Source organism: Bacillus rossius, chromosome 18 (assembly GCF_032445375.1).
Source record: "Bacillus rossius redtenbacheri isolate Brsri chromosome 18, Brsri_v3, whole genome shotgun sequence".
In the NCBI taxonomy this organism is placed as follows: domain Eukaryota; kingdom Metazoa; phylum Arthropoda; class Insecta; order Phasmatodea; family Bacillidae; genus Bacillus; species Bacillus rossius.
Window position 1 is genome coordinate 16,613,249 of NC_086345.1, and position 19,652 is coordinate 16,632,900.

Here is a 19,652-nt window from a genome sequence, read left to right on the forward strand (position 1 = left end):
TCTTTACTCCTTCTTTCCTTCCTTTTGCTAAAAGCCTTCCATTTACTCCATTTTCCCTTCCTTGCTGCACCAATATGTCTCAGTGTAATACATGTACTATTGTGAAAACTTAATCTTTCTATATTACATGTTAGATATTTTAACAGGTTATTTGCAATATACATAATTAAATTTCAAATTTTTAATATCAAACGCTTGAGATAGACAAAGCACTGTACAATAAGGACATTATAGTAATAGATATATAACTTGAATGACTTCCACTTATGCTGTAATTTCTGTAACGCTTGGACATACTTTTTTTTTTATATTCTACATACAAAATATGGAAATTACACTGAACCTTAGTAAAATTGAAATATACTTGTAGGTGAGCAGATATTTTAATATAAAATAGTGTCTCTACCCCTTTATGTATCGAAGAATTAAGTTTTTTTTATTATGTTCCAGTAAAAATGTAGAAATAGCTCCTGTGCGAACAAATTAAGATAATATTGCAGTTGTCGCTATTGTACCAGTCAGTAAATACTTTTCAATACACGTTTAGAAATATCACTAAAACATTTTACAAGTTAGGTTAGTACCTTTTGATTTTTTTCTTAAAATAAATGCTTTTAAATTGCCTAGGGTTTTTTTTTTTTTTTTTTTTTGGTGTGACAGGTTGTCACTTATGAGAAACACATAATGTTAGAAACTACGTGGACTTTTCAATGAAGAATTTAACTTCAATAATCTAAGAGATCTAACTTCATAATTTTAACTAACAGAATTTTTGTAGAAACTACGCAGTATTTCGACATCTGAGTTGTGTCTTTCGTTCTAAAAAAAATAAAGTAAACACACACATGGACAAAAGAAGAGCGATCTTGCTGTAGACTTAAATAGTTTTAGGTTTTTTAAAAATTTTTGTTGATACACCAATAATATTCTTTTGGAGTCATGCTCAAAGTAAATTTACAAAGATCCCTGGACAGTTTGTAACCAGTTCTTTGTAAAGTGAAGGTGAAAATTATCAACAGTGCAAGCATCATTCACCCTAATTCAAGGCAGTAGCCATTCGCAAAAAGAATTATATATATATAGAGACGTATAGAAATAGATAGAAAGATTGAGAGATATAGATGGAAAGAGATGTAGAGAGATATAGTTATATGAAGAGAGAGTGATCTTGAGATATATATAGAAAAAGATGTAGAGAGATATAATTATATGGAGAGATAGAGTTATCTTGCGAGATATATAGAAAGATATGGAGAGAGATATAGGTATATGGAGAGAGAGTGATCTCAAGGTCGAGAGATGGATAGAAAGAGATGTAGAGATATATAGTTAAATGGAGAGATAGAGTGCTCTCGAGATATATATAGGAAGAGGTGTAGTTATATGGAGATACTATAGTGATCTCAAGAGATATAGTTATTTGGAGAGACGGAGTGATCTCAAGAGATACAGTTGTATCCAGAGAGACACATAGACACATGTACGAGTGCTCGCCGCGCCCCGCGCAGTTCCTGACGACGGCGGAGAGCCTGAAGGTGGTGCTAGCCATCATCCTGGCGCTGGGCAACTACATGAACGGCGGCAACAGGACCCGCGGCCAGGCGGACGGCTTCGGGCTGGAGATCCTGGCCCGCCTGAAGGACGTCAAGAGCAAGGACAGCTCCGTGACGCTGCTGCACTTCATCGTGAGGACCTACATCAAGGTGCGGTAACCCAGGATCCACCTCCCCCTGTGCTACATTATAACTGCATGGTCGTTTCTTACCGACACTCATATTAGTATCTTATTTAACCTGAAAATACAGGGGTATAATTATGGTTACTATTTTAAAAGTCCAAGCTACGCTTTATTTATAAAAATTATTTTACTTCAAAATAACCACCGTGAGTATGTACATTTATTTCACACACTGAGATGAAAATGAAAATAGTTACAGAAAATAAAATTAGTTGTAGGTGTGAAAAATCTTCTAAAAAAAATATTCATTTTTTTTTTTTTTTTTTTTTTTTTTTAGTTTGTAAAAAATTATAATAGTTAAAACATTTAAAAATAAACAGGGCTGTTCCCGTGCCCTGGACCCTTGTGGAGGCCTTGCAAGATACTTCCAGTTACCTACCTAACAACCAGATATCCGTGTGCCACATCTTAGATCTCGGTTACACGGCATCTGACGGGGAGTCATTTCGCGGACGTATCGGAAGTCGCGTGGAACGGAAATGTGTAACCGCGGTGCTGCCAACTGTGGCAGATGGCGCAGACCAAAGTTCACCAAAATGTAGTGAATTTTTTTAAAAAAAAAGTGGGCAGTATTTTAATTAAAATTCCTTGTCGAAAAAAAAAGTGTCAAAGCCGGGGTTCAGTATTTTTTTTTTCCAAGTCTCCTCTTCCATTGGAGCGGTTTCATTATTATCGAGTTTTAACCTTTTAGCTCTGCAGAACGAATGATTCGATATTCGTCGTAGGTAGCTGCTGCGGCAAAGAATTCTGGTGGCGTGTGATTCGCTTCAAGGAATGTAGTTGGAAACACAATTTTTTGTATATTTATCACACACTGTATTATTTTTAATAATATATTATTTTAATTTTGTCTCAGTTTTTCGTATTATAAGTTTATTTGCCGCGTGAGAACACATAAATTTGCTCATTACCGAGGTTAGATGTTAGACATCATTGGCACGTACTAAAAGACTCTCTCAAAATTTTTTTCTATATTTATATGTAAACGTGAACTAATATTTCTGTAAAAAAAAATTTGTGCAGTATTTGTTGCTTTGGTGTAAAAATTTACCGTGATATCATTGCTTGTTCTATTTATTTGGTTGCTCTTGGCAAGAGATAGAACATTTGGTTTCAAATGCATGAATATTCATATTTGTTAAATTCAGCAAAGTTAAAGCATGTTTACAATGAAAACACATGTTATGTTTTTGATATTTTTTTTTTCAATTTTAATGATAATATTCAACGTGTTAAGATTTGAAGTTGTATCAAGACTCAATCTTTACTTTCGGTAATCTCTACTATGTTTGGTTACATTGTTTTAATGGCATAATTAATCAACTTAATTTCTGTGTTAGAAATAAAAATAATATTTTCATCTTCGATGAAACCAGCTATTCATATTCTTCTCACTTACTAAAATAATTTGTATACTTTTCATTCATCTTCCACGTATAACATTTCAAAGCCTCTACATTGATCTTGATCACAAGGCAAGTTTCCGTGATTTCACGCCCTTACACGGCAGTCTCTTGATTTTTACATCTTAAGACGTTTTGACCATGCGCCAAACCGATTAGGAGGAGTGTGTCACTACTCGGTATTATTTTAGGTTTAAATTAAATCATTCTTACGGTGATGTGTTTTTTATTTGAATCTCCAGGATTTGCATCACATTTAATGTGCCTGCTCTAAAAAAAAAATGTTTTTAACGAAATATTTTGATTTTATTTGAGAATGCAAGGAAAAAAAAAATATGTGATACATTTTGGGTACAGATGTTCAATACATGTTCGTGGACTAATTACAGGACAAATATTTTTTTTTACATAGTGTAGCTATTTGACGTATCGTTGTTAATAGAAGTCCCCCATCTAACTGTGATACTTACTGTCTTTCAGAAAACATGCGACGGCTCAAGCCTGGATCCTAACCTAGCACTGCCGACACCCGAGCCGGGTGACATCGACAGAGCTGGGAGTGTCAATTTTGAAGATTTGAAAAACGATTTGGACAAACTGAAGTCTGAACTGAAAAGTAAGTAGCGAAGTGTAACATTTTTTTTGTCTTGTGTTGTGGGTACACGCGGACGTGTATTGCATACTACTGTGTCTTTAAAATTATTATATTTTTTTTCCTTACAGCTTGCGAGACAAAGACTGAAAAAGTGATTGCGGCATCTAATGAGGACAATGTACAGCCTTTCAAGGAGAAAATGGAAGCATTTTTGAAAAGAGGTGAGTTGCTTTTGTATTTTTTTTTCCATTCGTAATGTTTAAAGTGATTTGTACCATGGTGTGAATGAAGGAAAATTTCCATTTTTTTTTTTGCTTCATGGTTCCTAGACATTGTCACGAACTTGAGAAGGGGGATAGCAGGGTCTCGAAATGATACCCCATTTGATTGATAAAAACATATCTTTATTCAATATAAAATTTACATTAATTTCTGTTTGTGAACATTGCACTGTGGACAATTTATAACTCAATGACACGTGTAATTTATCAGACCTTGAATGTGTGGCTCTACAACTGCATTCCAGTGGACATCATATTGTTACGACCTATATGGAGAGAACTGGGTTCGTAATGGATATCCCAATTAAGTTTTATTACAGTTTTATTAATTAATAATAAATAATTGTACTTAAAAATTTCTGATAACCAATCACTGGCACTTAACAATGTTTATTTGCAAGTCACTCAATGTCTACCAAGTTCCATCGTTCGTACTTCTCACAGTGGTTCGCCACTTACCTCGCGCCTGACCACACACAGAGTCGCTGCACACTCACGATCCCGTGGCTCAATGTCGCGCCACTCTCCAGAGGGTCTCTCACCCTCTGCGCCGATGTCGCACTTACCTTCACTCGCGGAACTCTCCGGACTCTCTGAACTGTCGCGGAACTCGGCGTCGCTGCTCATATACTTGTGGCGCCCTTCTCGAACCGACGAGAGCGTCCGTGACTGAGTCGCGATCATCCGTGGGGCCGATCCCGACGCCCGAAATGTCCAGAAAGGCGGCGTTCGTTCGCGCCACTCCGCGCGGCGGCCTGCGGAATTCACAAGGCCGCTCAGCGGTAGATAACAGCGCCGAGGAAGGATGAGGCGGGTGAAGGGGTGAGGGGTGGCGAGGTTGAGCCGCGCTAATGCGCGCATGACGTCAGTGGCCAGACCACTGCTGGAGGGCCCGCCCAGGTACGCGACACACACATCACGGCTCTGCTTCCCAGCTCATAACAATATATTATGGCTATGAAATAAATAAGTTTTGTTATTACTTTCATTAATTATTAGAGACCCGGAAATTTCGCGCATTCATTTAGTCACAAGCTAGAATGCAAACCTCCACACTGTCGCACTGTGTTCATGATTGGCACGCAGTTGTTTGGACACGCCCATCTACGACCGTGAGCCAATGATGCCCAGCTAGGAGAGAACTGAGCGAATCAGGTAGTGCCAAATAACAAGGATAAAAATGTTCTCGCTAAGAAACCAACCAATGGGTCGAGCACACCTATAACTTTGAATTCTATCCTGAGGCCAGAAGAATCCGTGAAATTTCCGGGTCTCTATTAATTATTATAAAATAATTAATCCTCAATGTTGTGATTATAGCGTAAGACTATTACCACACACAAATATAAAAAAAGAATAGTTTGGTAGCAAAAAAAAATAGATATGACTTGGGAACCAACAATGTGTGTGACTCGATGGGTTAAAACATATAATTTATTACACCTCTTGTCTATGGTGTTCTTACATGAGTATGCCCTCTACTTACTCGCATGCACCGCGTAGCTGCAGCGCGTCTAATCCGTAGATTGCAGTTGTGCATCTAAAAAGGGCGTCTACTCTCTCTATCTTTCCCACGCACAGTACCTGCCATTAGAGATGTCCTTTGTTTCGTGTTGCCCTGTTGCCGGATTTGCGCCATACGTTGCAATAGTTTGAGACAACTTCTGTCACACAATGGGGATTTGTTTAACGCATCGGAAAACTAATATGTAAAGTGAAATTTGGAATGAGAAATTACAGGAATACATTTTCCTGGTGTATTTCATCTAGAGCATCATCATCTGATGATGATTTCGATAATTTTTTTTATTATTTCTTAGGAGATGTGATTGAAAGATTCCATTTTATTTTATTATATTTTAAGAAGTTTGGTTTTTTTCAGTATTGCACAATTACTCATGCTTTCTTGGAATGCCATGTTTTTAATATTATCTGACTGTTACAAATAGTTTCTCTCCTGTGAAAGAATAATTGGGGTTTATTACTTAATAGGTAATTTTTTTTTGTTTCACAATATAACAAACTGTCATAACAAACTATTTTATGGTCTTACAAAAATCAAGTAATGGTATAATTAAAAATTTATTAAAGCATATTTTGACAAACGATGGGATACTTAATAAAACTATTAATGTTTAAAAGCTGGGTGGTATCAATCTGGCAACACTGTGCGTCATTTACTCTGCACTGCAATCCACCATGAGACAGACTTTGGTCACTCACTGGAGAACTATCCTGTTTGCTTTCGTCGCTAACCACATTTCACTGGGATCACTACCAACAACTCCAACTCTCTCTCACTCTCTTTCGCTTTCTCTCGTTCTCTCCTTCTTTCGTACTCCCGTACTCTCGTTATCTTTCTTTATCTATTTCTCTTTTCTCTATTTCTCTTTTCTCTCGTATCTCTTTTTCTCGTACTCTCTCTATCTCTTTCTCTCGTTCTCTTGTTCTCTCTTCTCTCTCGCTGGTTGATCGGCAACCTTAAAACCTTCCCCGAAAGCCCGCCAAAACATCCGGAAGCTCGCTGATTGCTGATTCTAGACATCTGTTGGCGTCATTAGCGAGCCAGTGAGACGCGTGGTTATGGACATACGCCATTGCTGGTTTCCACTGTTATGTCATAGAGAATCCACCACAAGAATGGACAAGAAAGATTGGCAGCACTGTGGTTTAAAAAAAAATTACTTCAAAACATTTACATCAAATATAGATGGGAATTCTTGATCGATTTATTTGATGGGAAAAATCGGACCAAGAGACTAGAGATAGGGAAGATTTTTTGGAAAAATTAAAATATGTATATAAATCTCCTTTAAATAAAAAATAATAATTTTCAACCATTTAATATTATTATACTTACCACCCGAGAGAAGTACCAAATACTAACTTTAGTTTAAAAGGGTTTGATAGATAACATTGAGTCAACAGATGGAAAAAAAATAGTTTGAAGGATAAAATTATTTATAAAGCATAAAATTTTTGGGAGTGTTTGTTAACCTGTCAAATATTATCTGGAAAAAACAAATTTGTCAGAAATAATTTCTTATAACATCAACACTTACTGCAAGGGTTGACCAAAATGAGGTTGCAGAGTAAATAATCATTACTCCCTTAGACACTATATCGAGCCGATTAAAAATTGTTGTAAATATTCTAAATACTACTAGAATCTATTATCTGGAATATTTTTTGATAACGGCAACACTTATCGCAAGGAACGAATAAATTTCTTTCATGCTTAGTTTATTAGAGAAGAATTGTTACTAGCAGCACAGCAAAGAAAATTACTGCTTTTCATGACATAATAAAGAATATTCTAGAAATTATACGAAACTACAATAAACACTTGACTAGAATACCATAGAATAAAATTGATACGAAAATGTTTTTATCATTTTGGAATATTTAGAAACATACAGTGTCCAGAATGTTTCAGAAATTTACTGAGTGCCATAGGCGTGCCCAGACATTTCCATTAGAGGGGGCCCTGCTAAATTTTTAAATCAGAAGCTGAATTTAGGATGTTAAATAGCCTAAATACATTCACTCATTGCCGTGTTTATATTTTTGTGCAGTATCAACGAGATATGTTTACTAGTTAATATTTATATCCGTATAATTTTAACAATCTTGAAAATATGTTTTTTTTTTTTCCATAGACAATGTTTAAAGGGTACTTACACATTTTTCCCCCTCAAATTTTCCAATAGCTTGGTCCAGATCTACCTTGAAATGAACTTCTTTTTAGTGAATGCAAACACAGCAATTCAGACAACAGAACTTTAACAAACCTCTTAAATTTTTTTTTTTGCTTGGCCATTTTAAGGTACCTAGTGTTTTAAATAAACTAAGGCGGCTGTATTTCCAGAACGATAAAATGTTTAAAAAAATATTGTTAAATAGCACGCTGCAACACTGAAACACAGTTTGAGTGTCACAGTGCCAGGAATATACGAATATTAACGAACGCATTAGAGAAAATGCCGATCTGAGTGATTACATTAGGGGGGGCCATGGCCCACCTGGCCCCCTCTGTAGGCACGCCTATGCTGAGTGCCCCAAAATAAACTTAAAATTCGAAATTTTCTTGAGCATCTAGGCCGAGCTGAAATAGATTTTTTCTTTGAAAAGTTAGTACCATGAATAATATAACAATATTTTCAAAGATTGTTGAAACCCACTGCCGGAAACTTAAGTTCCTATTTTCAGAGTCATCTTAAAATAATCGAAATAAAATATTAATTTTGTTCAATGTCCACATAAGGTGAAAATGTTAATACATCCCTGAGGAAAACTTAAAATATTAAATAAAAAAAGTCTAAAGACAGTATGTATGGATAAAATATTCTAGGAATTTCTAATTTTTATAACTTATTTATATTTAAATATGTGTGTAAAATTATGTTACTAGTAGTTTTGATATTTACACTGAATTTTCTGAGATTCATTATATTTCACTGATTCGCTGTTAAAACTAAGTTACTTTAGTGAGTGATTACGAATAAAATCCTTTTGTTGACGCGTGTTAAATGTATTCTCAAATTATTTATTTATTTATTTTTCAGCTAATGACCAACTGACAGGAGAATTTGCTCACCTTCAAGAATGCAAACAGAAGTAAGTGGTTCTTACAAGTACAAACTACTAATGCTGCATGCATCATAAATCTGATAAATCACTACATTGATTATGTTTTAGTTAAAAAAATTTCATTTTATATTTATCCTTAAGATGACTTATGGTAGGTAATAAAATTTAGATGTTACAGTTTGATGATTACAGAAAAATAGCTTAAAAATAGCATCAATAGTTTTTGCGTTATTTATATTAGTTACCAGAATACCTGACAGCGGTTCAGCAATTTTATAGAGTTTCTTCAAGGCTGTTGATGATAGTCCTAACAACCCGTAGTTATAAAAACGAATTTGGTTTTATCCGAATGAATACTCTACACCTGTATCGTTTTTGGTTCAGTAAGTCATTTTACCTGGTTTCTGCTGCATAAATAATAAATGAAAGAAGACAATACAAGTTGTCAGTGTAAGATGATATAGTCTATTTTCTAAACTATAAATAAACAATCTTTATTTATTAAGTAAAGTTTCAGTTATAATGTTCTAAAACTCCATTAATTTAAGTACGTACATATATTGTGGATCAGAAATTAAATTTAACACACACAGACAGACAAAAATTAGTTTCCCCTCCAGTATAATTATATACAAGTTAAATCATTTAAATTCTTTTTAATACATTTCTTTAAATTATAAAATCAATGACGACATTTTCTTCACAACCTAATCATTTATACATATTTTGGACAGTTCCATAGTATAGGCAGAAACGATGTTTTTTTTATCTACCGTTTATCAGCTTGTGTTAAATGGCATTAGCAATATGCAAATGGCGGGCGTAACACAGGGTGCCGGGTGTAGTGTTGATTTACGTGTCTGCCATTTTTAATTTATCACATTCGCCATATTGTAAATCCGTAATTAGTTACCTAAAAAATTATAAAACATATTTTAAAATACATATTAATAAAATGATTTATTCAATCCATTAATGTCCTTGGTCGATGCAAAAGAGTTAATTTTAGCTTAAAATTAATTTTTAAATTTCAATATCACTTGATATTAACATTTGACCATTGGATTCCCAGGTAAAAAAATAAAACCAACTCATTTTTCGAATAAAATTACATAAATTCTCCACTACTACAAGTACAAACAAATTATTAAAGTCTTTAGCATTTATCGATTTATGTTTCGGCATTTTACTGGCTAAAAATAGGTTGAAAGACCTCTTTTTATACTTGTCATTCGTCCTTGGAAACTTTATCGATTTCGTCCATCGTACACAAATCAATCACATTCTGTGTTTAGAAGCAATGTCTGCTTTCGTTGCCACACGAGGTACTGATGCGTTCAGGCTAGTTTTAAAGGTCCTCAAATTGTCATGTCTTTGTGCAATCTAATCCAAGGCCTCCACACCCTGGTCGATGGCAACCAGGTATTCTAGTAAATTCGTTTTTCACACTTCCTAATTTTTTTTTTTTTTTACTGTCTAATGAAATGTATTTGCGGATTTCGACGTCGTGAGACTTAAGAACGGTATGCAATTTGTTTTCAGTTCTCGAAGAGTTACTGTTACGGCCGAATTACGAAATGCTTTTACTCATGTTTGGCGATAAACTGATCGAAAAACCTTCTCAGCACCTACCCTATTAAAGCGGGCAGTACTTGACTGTAACCAGCAATCATGGTGCTCATTTTTCAAGCAAAAGTAGCACAATGTGTTTGAATTCTTGGAACATCATGTCGATGTTCGCCTGGTAGTTGTAAGCGTGAATAAATTAAGTTCGTCCATGTGAAATAACACGGTAACATTGGCATTCGATACACGATACATGTTTAGGTTATCTGCTGTGTGTCTGACACAAGGTAAGCTCGGTCTACTTTCGTGTCTCTTCCCATTGAAAGGTTTTCTTGGATCAGACCTTGCTTTTTCGCACACCACATCATCGTAAACAAACATGGAACTGGCACTTGCCTCGCTAGGAGGCAGTAATCAACAGAGATCCTGGTGTCAGCGGTTTCGCCGGGCATGGATCTCTAGCATTAAGTATCTCTAACATTACCTACCTTCTAAACAGTACTGGAGACTTAAATGAATACAGTTTCATCAGCAGCAGTGACATCAAAAAACCAAGGAAGCAACAACTGTCGATGTTCCATCACCCAAGTGTGCCTAACCGTGACAACATCAAAAACTTGTAAGATTCGTTAGTGTGTATAATTCACGATTATAAATGCTTTAAATATCAGTGTAACAGGTGTTGTAGCCAGTTTATACGTTACAGATACTTGAAAAGGCACCTCAATAATTGTTAAGGACTGGTTCCACATTCAGTAGGATCAAAATTTATCTCCTCTGGCAAGATGTTTGCACACATGCTTACATGTATCACTGTCCTTTTAACGTAACTGAGAACTCTGTTATGTGCTATATGTGGTTATCAACTGTAATGTGGCATTTCCCGGAAAATACATGCCTAGACATGCAAATGACTTGCTTCACTCTCCAGGAAGAGTGAAGGAATCGAGAAATGCTAACGACTTTATTAATTTGCTTGTTGTACTTCTTGTAATGCAGTATTTATGTAATAAATTTTATTTGAAAAAAAAATGTGTTTTAATTTTTAAAAAATGGGAATTTATGTTAAATTGAGGTGGTGATTAATTTGAAAAGAAATTTTAAGCAAAAATTAACTTTATTTTCCTAGACTAAGGATTGAAACAAGGAGAGCAATCGATCGATTCAATAACTAAAAAAATAATTTTGGATGATTTTTGGCATTTTTTCTGGTGGTGAGTGTAGCCATCCTTTGCCTGGGTCTCTAGTGTCCTTGGTCATTAAAATCCAGACATCAATAAAATATGTAAGCGGACCTAGCGTCCTCATGGTAGACTCTTTTCTGCTCTGGCCAACTCTTCATTCAGACCGTACTCTTGTCTCCTGTATTCTCCTACGCTTGAAGCATGCCCAGAGTTTTCCGTGTGCCTTCGCAGGTTTAACCTCGGACCAACTCAACATATTTATAACCTAGGTTTAAGATAAGGGTAGTTGGTACTGGTTTCAATCGATGCCATGGCTGACCAATCCCCACACAAAGTACAGTACGCATACGACCCTCTTACTGCATGGCTAAATCCCCAGCATGACTAGGCATATAGGTGGGTATCAGGCACTATACCGAAAGTCATTTCACCGAAATTTCTGATGAGAAACGACTTTTGGCGTGGTGCCTTTTGCAAGAGTTAAGAAATATTCCCAGAGAGATAAGTTTTTGGTCTAGTGCTTTTCTTAGTGCCTTTCTGTCTTAGTGCCTTTCGGTCTTAGTGCATGTTGATCTTAGTGCCTTTCGGTCTTAGTATCTTTCAACTAAATGAGTATTGGTCTAGTGATTTTCGGCCTACTGCCGCATTCCCAGCTGTTATTCCTTGGAAGATGGCTGCAATAAGGCATGCCGAAACGTCTGACACACCATTTTACCGATGTGTTCTCAACCCAGAAGCCCAGTAATAGTTGTTGGTGACTGCCTCTAAAGCTTACAATATAGATGCAGCATAACGGATAAGTGTCCATGTTACAGGTTTATAACGACGATGGAATTCTACCAGTACCAGCCCAAGGGGGGCATAAAACCAGACGAGCTTGATCCTAAGGAATTTTTTGCGTTATGGTCTCAATTTTGCACAGACTTCAAAGACATCTGGAAAAAAGAACAACAAAGAATAATTAAAGAAAAGTAAGTATTTTTTTGTTTTGCAGGTGAAATCTGTAGGAAGCTATTTTGAGAACAACTCTGTATTTCGCTTTAAAGTTCCAACTGTAGTGCCTATTTAATTACATGGGCTGTTATAAAATTAAAATTGCATAGGTACTCTTAGGTAGCCATATTTTAAATTAACTTGTAGGTTAATAGTAGATACGAAATTATTCATATTAAATCTGGACCATGTTGCAAATACACACGTAATACGAAACTAGGGCACGAAATTTAACGAAGAATCCTTTTAAAAAATAATGCCGAGCATGTTAAATATATGCAAATTGTGTTTTAAACTAAATTAGTCGCGAATCACACGTATTTTCCGCACCCGCCGCTGTAAGTCTCAGTCGCAGCACTACGTCGACAATAAAATCTTTCGATTTGCAGACCGAAATTTTAAATTATATAATGAAACTGCTCCGATAAAGAATTTAAAAAAATTTACTACACCCCTGATTTGGACCTGATTTTTGACAATAAATTTTTATTAAAATTCAGCCCTTCTTGTTAAAATTCACTTAACAGTTCATTTTATAAATTTTACCTTTGGCTTTGTGAACTTTGGTTCACGCCATTGGCCACAGATGGCAGTACCGTAGTTAAAAACATTTCCGTTCCATTCGACTTTGTTCCATTCACGAAATTAATGCTACCAAATGCCGTATACCAAGAGCTAAGATGTTAAACACATCAAAAATAAACGTTCAGTAGCTTGATTTACTATCATATATTGGATATACGCAATTGCTGGTTTATGCTGATTGTCATAGAAGTAGCATATGAATGGACAGCAAACACAAATACATAAACACTCGGAAAACAAGCCAATATTAGCTTAATGTCAAATGCTACTTGCCTAGTCAAATCAGAATTCCGTTCAAAGGAAATATGATGGTACAGACGAACAAATTGGACTGAAAACGACGAGACGGTTAAAACAACAGTAAATACAGAAAAACAACTCTGTCACCTTTATTTTACATTCATTTTTCTCTCTTGTTATTTCCGAGAAATATTTTCACTACAGCGACAAGTTTTGCAGCGTTTGTAAAAATTATTTTTCAATTAAAAATTATTACGAAACTCTGGTGTTCCATCTCAAGTACTTTCTCTATTATTTGTAGTGAAAATATTGTTAAGCTACAACGTCAAATGCATATACCCACCCTAAATCGTATTATGTTTTCATGCTAGAGCCAAAGATTGTCAATCTAATTTTGACTTGGACTTTATATGGCTGGTGTAAATTTTTATGTGGCTTTCATTAATAAAATCGAGTTCGTATCTCATTTCAACTTTAGCTGACTTTATAAAGAAGCACATGTAAAACCTAGTGATTGCATTAAATATTTTGTGTAATCTTATTTAATAAACGGGTAACCTTCAATCATTTCGATTAGCATGATGAAACAAAAAACCCCGTCATGAAAGGTAAAATCATTGCGTAGTTTGCATGCGCCTCACTGTTAATGTGCAATCTACTTGAATATGAGACTTCTCATGTTTACCTTTATAAATGTCTGTGAATATGAAATCATTGATCAGAACTCATTTTACTTGATACCTGCAACATTTGTCACCACTTTGCTAACCACGGATTTTGTGGATACATACTTACTTAAAAAGTAATTTAATGTACGTTCCTTTTGAATACTGAAAATGCTTTCCATTATCTGAACGTGTGTTTGAGTTTATTCAATTGTACAAAACTTTTTTTTTTAACTACTGGCTGTGAATGATCCATGATTTCAGGACCCAGCAAGTGAAGAGGTTACAAGAGCAACGACGCGACGTGAAGAAGTCCAAATTGGACGAAAAAGGCCTTGTGAGTGAAACATTAAAATTGTAATATTGGTCTAAAGCTGGACTCATAATGTCACGATGGACATGACACGCTCAGTAGCCAATGAAACACAAGGTTGCCGTGACGTCAACATGACGAAATACGCACCCTGACAGTCCGCAAGATCTAGATTCTATTTCTCATTGTGTCGTGGCGCACGACGTAAAAAAATAACACTATCCCGACAAAACGAAACTTCAAATGTATTAACCTGCTTGGTAATTCTTTATGCTAAAATCAAAATTTGTTTTACATTCGGATACACTTTTTTCACATTTGTAGTGTGCCTTCAACTGTTTATTACGTTTTAATTTTAAGCAAAACTAACAGCGGAATTGAAGTAGCTTGGCTTCTGTGTTGTAGCAGTGTCCTTGGCGAATAATTCACCGACGTTTCGGTCGACATTGCAGTCGCCATCATCAAGGAGCAGTTACCTACTAGTAGGTAACTGCTCCCTGAAAATGGCGACTCCATCGGTGAATTATTCGCCTAGGACACGGCTACAACCCAGAAGCCAAGCTACTTCAGACAATGGCCGTGAATGCCTGCGATCATTATTAACAGCAGAATTGTTTTATGCCCCTTAATGGCACATATAGCTTGTTTCCTTGTATCTAAAATATACTTAATCTCACTTAGTGCAATAAAGAACTAAATGTTGTCTTTTTATGGACTTCTACTGTCAACAGAAAATAAAAGGGCATACACTGTTTGTTAGCGCATTCTAAATTGCATTCTAAGGACGTATTTGACCTGGGAAGTCTTCCCGACAGCCATAATTAGAGTTGGTGGTGTTAATGTTGTCGTGGTATTGGAATTTTTTTTTACATTGAATCAAATTTTAATACAACTTGCAATTATATTCTCGAATATGAATATCGAATTCAAATATTAAATTGGGGAAACTTTTTTCTTTCAAAATGTTTTATAGGAATGGAAATATTTAGTTTCTGAACCCATCTGTAATCGGATCCATCAGTTCTTATACTCTAAGGAATCATAACATATAAGTTTAAGTTTAAGTTGATGCAGTAGTGCAATTGTTTTAACTTTAAAAATATGCATCAGTTTCTGAACAGCTTCCAACCCTGTTGTGTGTTACTTGTTCACAGAAAGCGAAGATACAGCGGAAGTTTAAGTGAACCAAGATTAAGTAGCTGAAGTCAAGTTTAAAGCTCCGGACAGTTTTTTTTCTCTCACAGTTTTATCACACACTCGAGCACTTGCTACTTGCTTCTCAACAACGATCACCGCGACTGATAGTATCATGGCTTTTGTGGTTCTAGCAGAAGAAATAGTTTTGCAGATATTGTTTGTATCTGTGTCCTGTTTTTGTGTGAGGTGCTATTTAAATATCAATCATTTTACTATAATATTTTACATTTTGTGTTTTTTTATGGATACAATTTTTTATGAACTGCTGCGGTTTGGCAAAAAAAAAACCTTTTGATGTGATTTTTTTTTTCTTTCTCTGCTTTACCTATGTATTTCATCATAGGCATGCATCAGAAATTTGTATGTAGACACCTAAGTGTTGATATTGTGAAAGAAGAAAATTCAAATGAAAAATAATTCTTTGGAGATGTTAAAACATACTTTGAGAGGTCTGTCACATTCCAGAGACTACTCATAGCAGAAAGTTTTTTAATTATTATGTTTTTAGTACTTCTTATGGTTATTTACAAAGCAAGAAATACAATAAACAAACAGAAATGTACAACCAATGCAAATGCAATGTATAAATATATATGTATATGTAATGTATATAAGGAATATTTTATAAATGTCATTTTTCTATGGCAGAAATAATGTTAGTTATTTGTATGTGTTTTCTTTTTTAAATGCTTTCAGTGTTAAAATTTTATCAGGCCCTCAAATATCATTATTTTAGGCTGCAGTGATTCGGTTTAACATGCTTTCTGTATTACAGGTTCACTTGCGCATACTGCCTGTCGTTACTTGCATTTACATACTCTCTCTCACACATTTAGTTTACGGATATATTTTTTTAATGAAGTATGCGCCTCAAACCGTTAATGTGTTTCTTCGTAGTTCCAGGTACCTGGTTCTTCGTATCAAGTACACCACACTGTAAACTATTCATGTAAAATTACAGATATTTGTACATTTATTTGAAAACAACTGGATCATTACGAAATAGTGATGGCAGTTATACAGGGTTCGGATCTTTACTGGCAATTTATGATTTGTGTTGTCCCAGTATTTGTATCTCCAGTAGTAAAAATTATTGGTAAAAGTTCCCTCAATAGATTTACAGTAGAATTAAGCATGATACATCAAAATAGTCAAATTGTTGCATACTCGATTATCTTTTCCTTGATTTAAATACTTTGCTTGAATGAACATCAATTGAAAAATTAAATTATACCTCAACTTTTGTAAAAAAAACAAAAAAAAAAAAAAAAAAAAAAAAAAACTAAGTATTATGAAAATGTGACTGCGTTATTTGGCGCGTACAGCAAACATGTAAGATTTTTAAAAATCGCCATAATGAATTCCGTACAAACAATTTTAGCGAACAGAAAAACTTACGTACGAGGAAAAGTTAACAATTAAAAATTTATGTCCAGACCTGCCTCATTTAGAAATAACTAAGGAAACAGTCACAAAAACGTATTTTCACACGTAAATTTAACAAAAACATTTACACAAAACACAAGTGGCTATGCGGCTGTGTAAAAACATCCCTTCTTGTTTTGCTGCATGAAAAGGAACAGTCTTCTGACATTGAAACCCACATGGTATATTTCATCAAAGAGAAGAGGGGAGATGGAATTCCAATTTCACGAGACATAATAAAATTAAAAACCCAAGATACTGCTCGTGAGCTGAACATTCCACGGACTAGCTTCAAGGCAAGCAAAGAAATAAAGTGGAAATGGAAAAAAAATTGCTCTCCAGAAAAAGGTAAGAATTCATTAGACACGTGTTCTATAACTATAGAGTTATACCTTTTGACGTGACGTCTAATAAATCGATGAACGCTGGCTGCACGCACGAAATTGTCCCACTACGGATGTCCCACTACATGCGTGGCATCTCTCTGGTATGTTGCGGACGGTACAGAGAACTCGGCAGGCACGTGGCGGCGTACTGGTTCGAGGTTATTGTTGTGCACCGCGCCACGGGAGTATATTCGCAAGGAAATGGCGTTCTTACAAGTACGTATTATTTTAATTACTAGTGTAAATCGGTATATTTAAACAGTGTTGTATGAGTATTGTTTCAGCTGTGTAACTAAATATTTATTGCTGGTATGATAATTTTTCACGCTTTAGTTTGAAATTGGTAATTATTTGTCAGGAGTTATTATTTGATCAACTAAATCACACACCGTATTATAGTTATGAGCCCACGAGCGTGTAAATATTTCGAGTCCAACAGAGAATATGCTAGTTAAAAGAAATTCAAACAAATACAAATATTGTGCGTGAAATAATATTAATTTAGACCATCTGAATCGATTATTTTCAAAATGGACTCGTGGTCGTGTGGCTAGCGTGGATGATTTCCAATTCAAAGGTAATCGGTTTGAATCTCGGCAGCTGCGAATTTTTTTTTGTACTTGTAAAAATAAATACGTCACACGCAACATTTCAAAAGTAATAAATATGAATTAATGAATACAAATAAAAGTAAATTTATTAATTAAATTGTACATTTCATTTCACTCCTTTGTATCCATACAAAATAGTGATAATTCAATAAAATTGATTCAATTTTATTCATAAAAATATGCATAGGTAGATTTTATCATACAAAAGATAGAAAAATTAAAAAAAAAATTCTTCCTCAAAGAATATAATATTTTTAATGCCTAAATGGTTTGGTTGCAAAAACCTATTACGGCTCAGTCTCAGGCCGAATATGATATTCCCTTTCCTTCTGGATCAATAATTTCATCAATGTTTTGTAATGACGTCACGTTAAACTATCATCCGTAAACCGACTTTACAGGCAACCAATTTTTTTTAATAAGTTTTTTTTCCCTGTTGCGACTAAACTTCCTAGTGTGTACTTTGATGAATATGTTGGCAGGGATGGTAGACCGCGTGCTAGATGAGCTGCTCAAGCCCAGCGCTGGTGGTGTTGCCGTGCCGTGCCGTGCCTGCAGCGCGGAGTTCTCTGTGACGCGCGGCGACGAGGGTCACACGGACCGGAGCTCGCGGGTCTCGGGGGAGTCGCGGAGAAGTAAGGAAACTGATGGAATTGTCGCTGCAAACTTCAGAACAACCTGTGATGTCATCCAGAGGCCATAAGAGAGAGAGAGGGGGGGGGGGGGGGTTGGTTGTGAGAGGGGAAAGCAAAAAAAAAGTGTAATTTTGAAGATCGAGGGAGAAGGGAGATAAATGGTGGAGTCATTGGTCGAAGGGTTTGGCCAACAGCCAGTCACAACGTACAATTGAATAAAAAATTGATGAAGAGAGGAAAAAGAAGGGGCTGAGCCACTGGTGGGGCTTGTATGGGAAAGAGGGGAGAACAGTGAGAAAAAATATTTCACGGGTGAGTTGTGTGGAAATCGTCTCTAATAAATGTTCTTAGTTATATAACATAATAAAATACTGTCTACCAGATTAAAAGTAAAAAAAATTTTCCAGACTATTTTGTTTTTCATGACCACGTGTAAGCTTTTTCTTAACTCTTGGCAGCCAGCTTTCTACGCTTGAAGCAACCATGGAAATATGACACACATGCGCACATGTGTATTAGTTTTGATTGCATGTGAGCATGTTTTTTTTTTTTTTTTTGTAATGCTGATTGGATTAAACATGGCTAATTCTGGATGAAAGCCACATTTTTGAAAGTGAACAATAAAATTTTTTTAAATGTTAATAGTTTACCATTTTAACATTTTGGTGTAAATATTAGAAATTTGTGATATCGTGAGAACAGTTGGTTAGGTTAGCAATATTTAAAATGCTGTAAAATAGTTTAATTGGTTGGTTAGGAATTACCAATTCAAGATGTAGTAACATAACATAACCAATTGCCCTTATTATTTTTTTGTATTTGTAATTTAGCAAACTTAACCCAATCTGCTGTTCATGCTATTTTGAAGTTTTTTTTTTTTTTTTTTATGTAGCTTGGCAATTACATACCATTTTCTATAGAATATGGAAGTCAATCTAAATATCTTTCCCATGTGCTTTAATTCTACAGTATGTGCTACGAAGCAGCATGCGTTAGCTGCGAACTTCGTAACTGTTCTGGCCTCGGAATGGACTGGTTTGAATCTAGGGCTTCCTGCTAGAAGCTTAAGGGCTAGTTTACCTTGCACCTACCGGGCTGTGTTACTGCCAAGTCATGTGGTTGAATTCAGATGTTGAGGTTGGCAGTGAAATACAAACACTTAAGTTCATCCTTTGAAATTTTTTAGCTATGCTTTTGTTTTTATAGCACATTCGCATTGACCAACTTGTGTTCGCAGGTTCGTGT

At 35.4% G+C, this 19,652-nt stretch overlaps 1 protein-coding gene across 3 annotated transcripts in view; it reads left to right on the plus strand.

Annotated features, from left to right (window-relative positions):
• LOC134541120 (protein cappuccino) overlaps positions 1–16,001 on the plus strand; it is a 136,739-nt gene extending 120,738 nt beyond the window's left edge. For all 3 annotated transcript variants that reach the window (XM_063384301.1, XM_063384300.1, XM_063384302.1), the window contains exons 12-18: positions 1,509–1,703; positions 3,622–3,757; positions 3,865–3,957; positions 8,583–8,634; positions 12,173–12,328; positions 14,105–14,177; positions 15,308–16,001. In XM_063384301.1, the coding sequence (XP_063240371.1) occupies positions 1,509–1,703; positions 3,622–3,757; positions 3,865–3,957; positions 8,583–8,634; positions 12,173–12,328; positions 14,105–14,177; positions 15,308–15,337 (735 nt within the window). In that variant the 3' untranslated portion in view covers positions 15,338–16,001. The remainder of the gene's footprint in view (positions 1–1,508; positions 1,704–3,621; positions 3,758–3,864; positions 3,958–8,582; positions 8,635–12,172; positions 12,329–14,104; positions 14,178–15,307) is intronic.
• Positions 16,002–19,652: the final 3,651 nt, after the last annotated feature.